At 41.2% G+C, this 14,223-nt stretch overlaps 1 protein-coding gene across 1 annotated transcript in view; it reads left to right on the forward strand.

Annotated features, from left to right (window-relative positions):
- Positions 1-13,996, forward strand: part of LOC114118432 (fatty acid desaturase 2-like protein FADS2B) — a 40,888-nt gene extending 26,892 nt beyond the window's left edge. Inside the window, exons 6-12 of the mRNA XM_060400203.1 lie at positions 2,942-3,002; positions 7,131-7,204; positions 7,366-7,463; positions 9,311-9,422; positions 11,068-11,147; positions 12,287-12,412; positions 13,936-13,996. Of these exons, the coding sequence (XP_060256186.1) occupies positions 2,942-3,002; positions 7,131-7,204; positions 7,366-7,463; positions 9,311-9,422; positions 11,068-11,147; positions 12,287-12,412; positions 13,936-13,996 (612 nt within the window). The remainder of the gene's footprint in view (positions 1-2,941; positions 3,003-7,130; positions 7,205-7,365; positions 7,464-9,310; positions 9,423-11,067; positions 11,148-12,286; positions 12,413-13,935) is intronic.
- The last annotated feature ends 227 nt before the right edge of the window (positions 13,997-14,223 follow it).

A 14,223-nucleotide genomic window follows, 5' to 3' on the forward strand; every position in this document is an offset into this window, starting at 1 on the left:
TTCTAAAAACAAAGGAGTGTAGCTTGGTCACTTGCTGGGTGGACTTTGTGGTAACCAGAATTGTGCAACTTTCTCAAAATAGGTTTTCCCAGTTTGGGAAGACAACCTTTTTCCAATTAGGGAAAAGTCTCCTGCCAAGATATAAAGAAAATAAAAGAAAGAAAGAAACCTTGACTGCATTCTTCAGTCAGTTGTTCTTCACAATGACTCCACAAACAAGTCAGAGCTCTCCAAAGTTTGCAAACACCTAAAGTGAAGTCGTTCAGTCCTGACTGACTCTTTGCAACCCTATGGACTGTAGCCCTGCCAGGCTCCTCCACCCATGGGATTTTCCAAGCAAGAATACTGGAGTAGGTTGTCATTTCCTTCTCCAGGGATCGAACCTGGGTCTCCCACATTGCAGTCAGACTTTACAGTCTGAGCACCAGGGAATCCCTGTGAACTCCTCGGCTGATCACTAAACTTATAACACTTTGAATTCTCTCCTCATTCCCTCACAGCAATGAAGATTTGTCTCACTGGAGTTCATGAGGCAGCCTGGCCCCCTCCAGAAGTCCTGTCTGTAGAGCTGTATCCAGTTCACATGCTGCCTCTTCACAGAGGATGGAGACATCATCACTTCTCCATCATTCGAGAGACATATCCCTTGAGGCTTAGGTTTCTATTTACTATAATTTCAAAGCCAATGCACACCACATTACTTACAATCAGTTAATCTTTAAATTCAGCTGTTTTACAACACAACTAATTCTGATAAGCCTTAAATGTTTCTGTTCTTCCCATTTTACTGTCAGTCTTTCTACCACTTTCTTCAAACATTCATTCCTTTAACAAGTATTATTTAAATCCTCTAGGCCCAGGTCCTGTGCTCATACTCTGGAAAAGTTAGACTTCTCCTTTGGAACCATACTCATAAATCAATCCTTCACCTACATTTGCCTGCTCTCCAAAATTCTCCACCAACTCCCTCTTCCAAGTTTCCTACCACTTAAATATCCAGAAGCTTGGGAGTAACTGCAAATAACTATCATTACTTTATCACCATGACATTTATTTTTATTTATGATAGTAAGAGAACCAAGGGTCAAGTCTAATATCTAAATAACAGAAGAAATATATAGAAGGGAAGGTGTCAAAAGAATGGGAAAAGCAAAAAATTAAACACGGCTCACAGTTTTGTAACTGAACATAAGGTAAAATTATAGAGGGGGTTTGAATTATCATTTATTCATTAATTCCTTCAACTAATGTTTATCAAGTGTCTCTTAGGTTATAGAATTAAACCATTACTTCTATGCCTCCTCTCAAGATATTTGCTGCTTTTGTGCATTTGGGCACAGACTAAATTAACTAAGAAGACTCCTAGGAAATGACTCAATTTCCCAGTGATAAGTTTATATATTACCAAGCCTTAAAAGAATAAACCACAGCATGAGATCCATGATGGAATTAAAGGATGAAAGATGAAGTAGATACCAGAGTTATGACTATGTGTTTTATAATGTAACTATTCAACAAATATCTGTTAAATGGATGAATGGATACAAGCAGACTGAGCTTCAAACAGAATTCTAGGCACATAGGTTGAAGAAGACCTTGAAAACTTAGAAATATTTCTCCTCCATCACCATTCTATTTACACCAGGACAAAAATTTTAAAATGGCTCGCATGAGAATGATAATAAACGATCAGTTCACTTCAGTTCAGTCGCTCAGTCGTGTCCGACTCTTTGCAACCCCATGAATCGCAGCACGCCAGGCCTCCCTGTCCATCACCAACTCCCGGAGTTCACTCAGACTCACGTCCATCGAGTCCGTGATGCCATCCAGCCATCTCATCCTCGGTCGTCCCCTTCTCCTCCTGCCCCCAATCCCTCCCAGCATCAGAGTCTTTTCCAGTGAGTCAACTCTTTGCATGAGGTGGCCAAAATACTGGAGCTTCAGCTTTAGCATCATTCCTTCCAAAGAACACCCACGGCTGATCTCTTTCAGAATGGACTCGTTGGATCTCCTTGCAGTCCAAAGAACTCTCAAGAGTCTTCTCCAACACCACAGTTCAAAAGCATCAATTCTTCAGTGCTCAGCTTTCTTCACAGTCCAACTCTCACATCCATACATGACCACAGGAAAAACCATAGCCTTGACTAGATGGACCTTAGTCGGCAAAGTAATGTCTCTGCTTTTGAATATGCTATCTAGGTTGGTCATAACTTTTCTTCCAAGGAGTAAGCACCTTTTACTTTCATGGCTGCAGTCACCATCTGCAGTGATTTTGGAGCCCAAAATAATAAAGTCTGACACTGTTTCCATTGTTTCCCCATCTATTTCCCATGAAGTGATCGGACCAGATGCCATGATCTTCGTTTTCTGAATGTTGAGCTTTAAGCCAACTTTTTTGCTCTCCTCTTTCACTTTCATCAAGAGGCTTTTTAGCTCCTCTTCACTTTCTGCCATAAGGGTGGTGTCATCTGCAAATGGAATAAAGCATCCCTGCAAGAATTGCCCACATTTAAATAAAGAAAAAGGCACCACAATATTTCCTTCCCCTTCAGTTCTGGTTCCTCAGTGCCTTCACTTTGACAGTAAATGAACTCTGACCAGATGGCTCTTTCCATAGAGATTCTACACACACACACACACACACACGCACACAGAGACACACACACACACACAGACACACATGCATGCACACAGAGACACACATGCACACACACACAGACACACATGCACACACACACAGACACACATGCACACACATAGACATACACAGACACACATGCACACACACAGACACACATGCATGCACACAGACACACACATATGCGCACACACATGCACACACACATACAGACACACACATGCACGTGCACACACACAACCTTGAGTATAGTAACAGAAGTCTAGATTGTTCTTACTTTTGTTCTGTTCTCTCTCCATTCAGTATGGCAAGAAAAAAATCAAATTCTTCGACTACGAGAAGCAGCACCTGATCTTCTGCCTGGGTGAGTCACCAGAGAGCCAAAATCCTTATCACCCCGTTTCCGGGAAGCAAACAGCTGTCGAGCCAGAAGGCATGACTGAAATGCTCCCACAGAGAGACGATCCCAGGCCTTGTGCCTCAGAAAAGCAGCCTGTTTTATTTCAGACTTACTGGGGTGGAATCTGAAGAGGAAAACAGAAGAGCAATTAAGCATTCTTAATGGGCATCTCATCACTCTGGCTACTGTACAGGGAAGGTGATGGTCCAAGAAGGATGGGAGGCAGGATGCCAATCAAGGGGTCTGGTGTCTGTGACTCTCGTCCTGGATAAACTAAATGCAATACTTATCAGAAGAAAAGGACAGTGGTATATGGATAGGGAGGAAAGACAGGAAAAGGACGCTCAAGCACTGGCAGTAGGTGCCAGGAAAAGCAGAGGCTCATGAATAAAAGCCAGCTGTAGAGCTTCTGTGTGGAAGAAAGTTGACTGTTCCCACAGCTTACATACAGCTGTAGAAGGTATTTTAGTGGACAGATACACACACACATACACACACGCACGCATTTAATAAGACAGGTCGGGATATGTTCTAGGCTTGAGAGAAAATAGAGTAGCTGAATAATGCTAATAACAATACAAATATTAGAAGCAAAAGTGTTTTGCTCTTAACCAAGTCAAACTCATGATTGCTCACAAAGAAAAGTTTAGGACCCCAAAATATGCTCATCTGAAACACGCTTACTCATTTGGAAAAGAAACCCAAATTAGGAAAGATTCCAAACATTTCCTATAGATCAGTGGCTCTCAGCTAAGAGCATTGCTGCCCCCAGTGGGACGTTTGACACCGTATAGATACTTTTTTTTTTTTTTAATTTTAGTTTTTTATTTTTTAAATTTTAAAATCTTTAATTCTTACATGCATTCCCAAACATGAACCCCCCTCCCACCTCCCTCCCCATAACATCTTTCTGGGTCATCCCCATGCACCAGCCCCAAGCATGCTGCATCCTGCGTCAGACATAGACTGGCGATTCAATTCACATGATAGTATACATGTTAGAATGTCATTCTCCCAAATCATCCCACCCTCTCCCTCTCCCTCTGAGTCCAAAAGTCCGTTATACACATCTGTGTCTCTTTCCCTGTCTTGCATACAGGGTCGTCATTGCCATCTTCCTAAATTCCATATATATGTGTTAGTATACTGTATTGGTGTTTTTCTTTCTGGCTTACTTCACTCTGTATAATCGACTCCAGTTTCATCCATCTCATCAGAACTGATTCAAATGAATTCTTTTTAACTGCTGAGTAGTAATACTCCATTGTGTATATGTACCACAGCTTGCTTATCCATTCATCTGCTGGTGGACATCTAGGTTGTTTCCATGTCCTGGCTATTATAAACAGTGCTGCGATGAACATTGGGGTACATGTGTCTCTTTCAATTCTGGTTTCCTCGGTGTGTATGCCCAGCAGTGGGATTGCTGGGTCATAAGGTAGTTCTATTTGCAATTTTTTAAGGAATCTCCACACTGTTCTCCATAGTGGCTGTACTAGTTTGCATTCCCACCAACAGTGTAGGAGGGTTCCCTTTTCTCCACACCCTCTCCAGCATTTATTGCTTGCAGATTTTTGGATCGCAGCCATTCTTACTGGTGTGAAGTGAATGGAACTGGAGGAATCAACTTGCCTGACTTCAGGCTCTACTACAAAGCCACAGTCATCAAGACAGTATGGTACTGGCACAAAGACAGACATATAGATCAATGGAACAAAATAGAAAGCCCAGAGATAAATCCACACACATATGGACACCTTATCTTTGACAAAGGAGGCAAGAATATACAATGGAGTAAAGACAACCTCTTTAACAAGTGGTGCTGGGAAAACTGGTCAACCACTTGTAAAAGAATGAAACTAGATCACTTTCTAACACCGTACACAAAAATAAACTCAAAATGGATTAAAGATCTAAATGTAAGATCAGAAACTATAAAACTCCTAGAGGAGAACATAGGCAAAACACTCTCAGACATAAATCACAGCAGGATCCTCTATGATCCACCTCCCAGAATTCTGGAAATAAAAGCAAAAATAAACAAATGGGATCTAATTAAAATTAAAAGCTTCTGCACAACAAAGGAAAATATAAGCAAGGTGAAAAGACAGCCTTCTGAATGGGAGAAAATAATAGCAAATGAAGCAACTGACAAACAACTCATCTCAAAAATATACAAGCAACTTATGCAGCTCAATTCCAGAAAAATAAACGACCCAATCAAAAAATGGGCCAAAGAACTAAATAGACATTTCTCCAAAGAAGACATACGGATGGCTAACAAACACATGAAAAGATGCTCAACATCACTCATTATTAGAGAAACGTATAGATACTTTTTTGATTATCGCAACAAAGAGGGAAGAATGGTATTGACACCCATGGGACAGAAGCCAGGGATGTTATGAAATATCTTATAGTACACAGAATAGCCCTGAACAATAAAGAATTATCTGACCCTAAAATGCCAACAGTGTTAAGATTCAGAAACTGTTACAGATGATCTGGCTTGACCAAACATTGGCCACCAAGGGTCATCTGTCTCATGCCTGACCGGGATAGCCTGTAAGTCCATTTTCTGAGACACGAGGCTCAACCACCACTGCAGCCTCTTCCAGGGCTAGAATTCTGAGGATTTCTCCTAATGCAGTTATTCCCTTTGATGACCAAAAAGGGTGTGGAGGACATTGGTGCCCCAGTTTGAAAGGGAACTCTTCCAGCCCAGACAGATGTATATTCACATAAGAAAAAACTGTTGGAGTCTCCTGTGTGTAGTAAACCAATACAGCCTTAGCTTATGAGGAATAGATGAATACTGTAGCTCGCTGCAGAATGCCCAGCTTACAAACCACATCATCCTCAGGAGCTGTTTCATTTTGTCATTTTCTTTCAAATGTCTTCAACGTAGTATGACAGGTACAAATGAGTCATACTCAACCTGTCAGAGAGAGATGAGGCTTGACACTTCATAAAGGTGGTGAGACAGCTATCATGCAGATTCCTGTAGTAGGGAAAGGTAATTCAGTATAGGCTGAGCTCAACTCTCCAGAAATGAAAGGTGGGAGACTTTTAAAACACTGGGACATGCTAATGGCAATCAGGGAAAGAGGATAAAGGGAGGGGAAGCTGGTCTTGTGGTTAAGCCACCTGTGGCTTCTCACTGGTGCTTATCAAAGTCAAACCCCTACCCTCCCAGAGGCTGCAGGAGAGAGCCCAATCTTCAAAGATTGTATTTCAAAGGGATAACTCCCAAGTCCTTGAGAAAAACATTTCTGGGTCAGAGAAGATCCATCTCAGAGGGACAGATTAAGAATTTTATAATTGTAAGTTTTCTAACAAATGATTGAAGAAAAGGAGGTCAGAAGCCTACTGAACAAGCAGTAAGTTCTTTAGACAGTCTTGAACTTTCTCAGGCAGGGACTTTAAGGTGTCAGTGTCATCCCAGGAGCACGACCTTGAATTGTTCTTAGAAACTATTTCTAGCATTTGTGTGAGTTTCTTAGTGTGTAGGGTGGAGAAAATCATTTGTGCTGACAGTTGGCAGACTCTGAAAATCTATGGGTCCCGTTTGAAGCCTAGTTAGGACAGGGACTCAGAGCATCTGACTAAATTTTGATTAAGAAGAGAGTTGTCAAAATCTGAAGGGTCTCCATATGACTCCTACCTGCTCCAGGCAACTTCACTGGTCCTGGGGGAGATGCAGGCATGCTCTGTATCTGCCACCTCAACATATTGTGACAGGGCCCAACATGAAGGATCGTGAAGACTTGAAGGATTCCAGGGACCTTGAGAAAACTTGAAAGCTCACAGCAGAAGCCCTTCCAGGATGCCTTCATGGAATGACTCAGATCTTCAAAGCTTCCCTAGTCTCCTTAAGGGAGCTTGAACCAAAGTCTCGGTTCACCCTCAGAGGCTCTGAAAGCCCAGCAGCATCCAGGATGTGATTGTGGATCTCCACCTTGCATCCTTCTCAGGGGAAATACTCCAGGGGCAGCTTGTTAGGAGATCACCTCCCACTAGGGATCAATCTGCTCATGTGTTCACTATCTTCTTGTTGTTTTTGTTTTTTCTTCTTCTTCTTCTTTTTTTCAGTTTCCCCCTTTCTCATACCAGTATATTTCTACCCGGAGTCCATTCTACATATGTGCCACAGAAGGCACTGGGAGGTGAGTAACTCGATTCCTTCTCTAGACCTAGATCAGGCTGGTAGAAAAGGGGAAGGGTAAATGCTTGATCCTTTCCAGATGCAGCTTCCTTAAGTATAAGGATATAAGACTTAACCAGTTTTATTTCCGCTAGCTTAACTTTCAAGCACTTCTTTCTACAGGACATTGCCTGGGCCATCAGCTTTTATATCCGCTATTTCATCACATTCAGTCCTTTCTACGGAATCTTTGGAACCATGGTGCTCATATATTTAGTCAAGTAAGAAAACAATAATATTATCCTACTCTTATTGCCTGGATGGTCCTCTTACCTTTCTTACTTGATTTATTTATGATTAGCAAAGGTTTGCAATTTATGACACCAGACTGCATTCTTGTAGCTGAGACACTTCAAGAAAATGTGGGATAAAACAGCTGAAATAGTTGAATGAGTTTCTGGGAAACTGCATTTGCCCAGTCTTGCCTGTTTTCCCACATGATTAATTCCCAATTACAGTATAGTAGTCCCTCAGCATCTGAGGAGGATTAGTCCCTGGACCCACGTCAGTTACCAAAATCCAAAGATATTCAAGCCCCATAGTCATCTATCCATATATGTGGTTCCACAACTGTGGATTCAAGCAACCACTAATCTTGTAGTACTGTGTGTTTTCTTAAAAATATCCATATTTAAGTGGACCTGCATGTTTCTCAAAGGTCAACTGTATTCTGCCTGATCACCAAGTCCTTCAAACTGTAATCGAGCTGGACATCATAATTCTTGCCAAAGAGAACAGGAGGCCAATTTTTTAAATTTATTTTGCAACTACAGATTTTCTCCAAACCAAAATGACTTTAAACTGAATAACCCTCTTCAACTTCCCAATGTATTCCTTCCTCGTTCATTTGCATTGCTATTAATAAAATAACGGTAGCTACTATGCATCAGGCAATTTGCTAAAGGCTTTACGTTGTGGGCTTCCCTGGTGGCTCAGACAGTAAAGCGCCTGCCTGCATTGTGGGAGACCCGGGTCAATCCCTGGGTCAGGAAGAACCCCTGGAGAAGGAAATGGCAACCCACTCCAGTGTTCTTGCCTGGAAAATTCCACGGATGGAAGTGCTGATGGGCTACTGTCAATGGGGTCGCAAAGAGTCAGACACAACTGAGCAACTTCATTCACTTTACAAGCATTATCTTATTGGATGTAATCAAAAATGCACAACCAGGCAATGCAGATAGTATCAATTTCATTTTTCTGATAAGAGAACTAAAGTTCAGAGAAATTAAATCCCTTACTCAAGAGCAAATAAGGGCCAGTGGCAGTGCCAAATCAGAGCTTGTACTCAGTTCTATCTGATGACAACAGCCAAGCCGTTAATCGCATTGCGTATATCTTCAATTTGTTGTTGCTTTAGTCGCTAAATCATGTCTGACTCTTTTGTGACCCCATGGATTGTAGCCTGCAAGGCTCCTCTGCCCTGGGGATTTCACAGGGAAGAATACTGGAGTTGGTTGCCATTTCTTTGTCCAGGGGATCTTCCCAACCCAGGAATCAAACCTGGATCTCCTCATTGGCAGATGGAATCTTGACCACTGAGCCACCAGGGAAGCCTGACCTTCAGTTATCTAGGTATCTTCTGAGCCTGGCACCAATGGCTACAGAAAATACTAGGGACACTGCTCTGGTCCAGTAGGCTGCAAGACAGGTAGTGTGACTGAATACCTAGTATGCCATCTTTAGACATAAAAGGTCTGCAAAGATGAAAAACAAACCACCACCACATGATGGAACCTTTGAGTCACTGCCATTTCCTCTACTGCTCAGCCAGATCTGCCAGTGGCTATGCAAGCCCAGTGACTGGAACTTAGACTCCCCAAGGAATGATCATATCTTCCTATTCTCTTAAAGGATTTTGGAAAGTCCCTGGATTGTATATATTACCCAGATGAGCCACATACCAATGAAAGTGAGCAAAGAGGAGAACCGGGACTGGTTCAGCGCTCAGGTAATAATGCTGTTCCGGGAAAACGTCCACCAAAGCATCCTAATTACTGTCTGCTTACCTCAAATAATGTCTATTGGAGGCTTGCCAGGGGCCAGGCACTGTCAACTGTTTTGCATGTAGCTACAACATGTACCTACATGCTCGGAATATTCCCGCTTTGCGAATGATAACACTGAGGTATGAAGAAGCTGCACAGCTTGAGCAAGATCACACAGCTAAGTGGCAGAAGCAGGTTTGTTTATTAATTTGGCCACACTGTGCGGCAGGCAGGGTCTTAGTTCTCCTACCAGGGATCAAACCTGTGTTGAGCACACAGTCTTAACCAGTGGACCGGTGGAAATTCCCTAGAAGCAGGTTTAAAACCTCAGCAGTTTGATTTCAGAACCTTGGCTTTTAACCAAGGCTTAATAAACTACAGTCCAAGGGACAATCTAGCCCAGTTTTTATTTTATTTTTTTAAGTTTTATTGGAACACTGCCACACTCATACATTACGTATTCTCTATGATAGTTTTCATTCTAAAACAGCAGAACTGCATAGCTGTGACGCAGAATTGAAACATTTACTGGGCGGCACTTTACAGGCAAGGTTTACTAAACCTGCCTCAACATGATACGATCTTTCAATGAATCTCACACTCCTAGAATAACCGAAGGGAGAACCCTGGAATCCCCCTCATTTCATTGTACAGATAGTGGGGCCCAGAGAGGAGACTCAGTATTCTCAGCAAGCATGCTGTTAACGATTAAAAGATTCATGACCCATGCAGAATACCACTGCCTCCTAAGCCTGACCCTGGCTGTGCCGTGATTAACTGGAGAATCCAGTCATCAGTCTGCTTCCTTCTCCACGCGCATTTGCAAATTCAGTGGACATTCCACACAGTAGTGATTCTCAATCTTTTTGGTCGAGAAACCACTCTTAAAACTTATTGAGAACATAAAAGAGCTTTCGTTGCTGGAGGTTATATCCACTGATACTTACTGTATTTGAAATTGAAACTGAGTTTTTAAATATCTATTAATTAATTTTAAAATAACACGATAAAGCCAATAAAGGTTAACATCAGGGTGATTACATCATCCCATGTTTAACAGCCTCTGGAAAAAACCATGCTATAAGTGTGCATGAATGAGAATTTAAAAAGGCAAATACTGTCTCAGAAGTATTATGGGGATCATTTTGACCTTGAAGATCCCCTGAAAGTGTCTTAGGGACCCCAAGGTGCTCTAAAGTACACTCAAGGAACCCTGACATAAACCAACTGCAAAAATACCATTCAAAATGGCAACAACCCTAACAAGAATTAAATCTTAGAAAGACACTGAATAAAAGTCACATTCATAAGCATTCTAAGTAGTCTGAAGAATCCTATGAACTTTGTACAAAATAAAATACATTAGATTAAAAAAGAAGCTACTTGTATATATTAATAAATGTATTTCTATGCACAAAACTCTTGATTTAAGCCCTTGCATGCTTTATTCCCCATTTAGAAGTCCTTTAAGTCTATTCTGTGGCAATAATATTCAAACTCCTATAATTTCTACGAGTCCTACAATCCCGCTTCCATCCGCCAAAGTCCTTATCCATGATACCTTAGTCTTCTGATTTTGAGGGCTGATAGTGACTTAGTCCTCTCAAATCCTATTCACTTCTTCATATCTGTTGCCTTATCAATACTTCTTAGCAAAATGCCTATTTCTTTTATAATTATAAGGTCCCTGAGACCTGGGACTTATTTTTATCCCGCATGGTTTGTTACATAAAATACGTACTCAATCAGCACTTGTTGAATGATGGATGAACAAAAGAATGACTAAGTATCTTGTTTGATACGGGTTCATTTATATCTAATGTAAGCTTTTTCTTTGCAGGTCTTGGCCACCTGTAATGTTGAACATTCCTTTTTCAATGACTGGTTCACTGGGCACTTGAACTTCCAAATTGAGCACCAGTGAGTAAGAGAAATAGTTTATGATAAAGGGCAAGGGCTGTCACTAATAACTGCCCTCCATAGAGTCCAGAAAGGAGCAGTAGACTCACAATCTTAAGGGAAAAAAATGAACCAGGATTCTCTAAAGGATGCTATTTTTCAATTAACGACAATGATAGATAAGGGAAGAAAGAAATGAAGGAAGTGTCACAATTGCAAGTAAATGGAGTGAAATCTTGGAAAAGTATCAGTGACTCAGTTTCCAGATTCCTATGGGCTTAGGAAATGGTGATGTCTTTGCATTTTCTTTGTTGGCAAAACCTCAGAAAAATCAGGACACTTGAGTAACCAACTTGTGTTCAAACTTAACTATGCTATAATTCAAATATTTATTTATCTGTGTCTTTAGAGCCAAGTTTACAAAATAATTAATGAAGTGGAGTCCCTGCTGCAATTTATACATGGTATCTGGAAATACTTTGCCACTGGGTCAGTTACAGAGAGGAAATGGGTAGTTCACACCTTGATGCAAGTTAAAACACTGAGAGTCAATTTCCCCAGAGCATCAGGGGAAAGGCTTTCCACATTCTCTTTGTCTAACCATGTGAGTCTATGATAGTCAAGGAAAGAACAAAACCTTTATTTGTTCAAGGAATTTTTTCTCATTCTCTCTCTCATATTAGGGCTTGAAAATTTCAGCAAAACAAAACAGAAAGATTCTTACTCACAGTTTCATTAAAGGAGAGGTTTACATCTAAGACAATCATCTGGAAGACTAATGAAAACTTGGGATTAAAAATCATCTCTCCTCACTTCTTATTCTTTTCCTGGGACTTTTAGCTATTTCCCATTACTTTTATAAATGGTAGAAAGTTCTAAATAATTTACTTCCATTGGATCAGGCCAAAAATAACAAGTTGATGGAGCTAAAACATATTCTCTTAGTTCTTCCTAAACATCTGCCACCCACAAGGCTTGTAGAGGTTTAAGGGATAAGATGAGTCTGGCAGCAAGTTTAATTTCCCAGAACAAATGTATTGGGCAAGGTCAAGGTTGGGTCTGTGTGGCTGATACCATTTTATTTTGTAAAAGGGGAAAGGGAACTTTGGGTTTCTCCTTAGGTCTGAGAAGTTTTATATCTCCTTTCTCTGTTTCCCTAGTCTATTTCCCACAATGCCACGCCATAATTGTCACAAGGTGGCACCTCTGGTGAAGTCACTGTGTGCCAAGTATGGACTACCATATGTGAATAAGCCCATGTTGAAGGCATTTGGAGATATTCTCAGGTAATAACAGTCCCTCAACCCACAGCTCTCATTTCCCTTCACTGTTGGTCACCAGACTCTTCACTGCTTTATGAATCATTCAGCCAATAGCTATTTATTAAGGAGCATCCACATACCCAGCATGGACATGAGGCTCAGTACGGAACGACACTAACACAGAAATGGTAACAGTCATTCCTACTATTTACCTGCTGCCTTCTGGGTACTTCTTAGTGAAAATACCTTGACACCCTACTAAATTTCAAGCTTCTTATAAACCAGGGTTCTGCATTATTTGTCTTTGTATCACCCACAGAGCCTTGACATGCTTTAGAACTTAACCAGTGGGAGGGACTCTCAAATCATCTGGTCCAGGGTTGCAAACTAAGATGCTTGCAGGGTCTGGTGGGACAGGCAGGCGTGACACTTCCTACAGAAACTGAGAATCCATACTCATCCTGAAGCATTCACAGTTCCCTGGAGGATCCTGTGCTTGTCAAATTAACTGCCAAAACCTTGGTTGTAATTTTTTTTTTAAGATTAGGAAAAAGAAAAACAGTATCCTATTAATGTTAATAAATAATGCAGCAAGGCTAGACCTAGTCATATCAGATCCCTGAAGAGTGATCCATCTTCACTTTCTACCATTGTCCTCCTCCTTTCCTGCCCTCCAGGTATCTGACCTCCCTACAGTTGACACATAACTCCCTGCCCCTTGCCATGACCCATCCTTGGTCACCTTTTCTTCTACCAGAATAATCTTCCAACTTGCCACCCGCCTCCTGTCACCTTCTCAAGTTCCATTCACTCTCCAAAGCTCACCTGAAAAGTCTTTTCTTCATCTCAGTCCTCCCTTGCCCCCAAGACTACACCTGTAGAGAAGAAGAGAAATGCTTGGTTCTCTTCATGTCTGACCTTTATCACAATCATGATTCAATAGCATATTGGGTAATATGTGTCTCCCAGTGCAGACCAGGAATTCCAGGTGGACAAGACTCTCATCACTCCTATTCACTCCTGTATCACCAGAGCCTAGAAAAATATTTCCCTTTATAAAGTAGGTTGTGGGGAGGGAGGTGGGAGGGGGGGTCATGTTTGGGAATGCATGTAAGAATTAAAGATTTTAAAATTAAAAAAAATTAAAAAATAAAAAAACAAAGTTAGGAGAGAAAGAGAAAAAAAAGTAGGTGAGGTAGGTGGGTACAGGATGAGATGGTTTATAGTTATATGATTTATCTTATAGAGATTCAGCAGAGCTTTTTCTTTTAATACTGGAGAAAAGGGAAATGATGCTTTGGGGTACAGAAAAGCATGCAACAAAAGAAAATCTCAATCTCCTCCATATAGAAAATGTGAACTCACCTTCTAAAACATAAGTCAGAGTGTATTTGACTCCCTCCACCGGGCAAGATAGAAAGAGGCCTTTCAGATATAGCTGAAAATGACAGCGTTGTAAAGTATTAAGTAAAAGAGCAAATGTTCCATGAAGTAGCTCCTTTGACCCGAATCTCACCTACTCATGATTTTGTCTGCTCCTCTTGCAGGGCCCTGAAGAAGTACGGAGCCCTCTGGAAGGAGGCTTACTGCACACATTCAGAAATATAATCCAGATGTGCTGGTGCTAAAGAGAAAAACCACAGGCCCCAAAAGTGTCACTTGTGCTAAAGCCCATGATAACCAAACCTCTATAATACCTGACAGAATTGCACTTAAGCCTTCCCCAGAAATACAATCTTAATCAACTAGTCTGGAATTTTGGGGTAGGCAGTGTGGTGATAATCTGTTGCATTTTACCCCTTTCCATTCCTGCCCCTGGCCCAGCAAAAGATTTA

Source organism: Ovis aries, chromosome 15 (assembly GCF_016772045.2).
Source record: "Ovis aries strain OAR_USU_Benz2616 breed Rambouillet chromosome 15, ARS-UI_Ramb_v3.0, whole genome shotgun sequence".
In the NCBI taxonomy this organism is placed as follows: domain Eukaryota; kingdom Metazoa; phylum Chordata; class Mammalia; order Artiodactyla; family Bovidae; genus Ovis; species Ovis aries.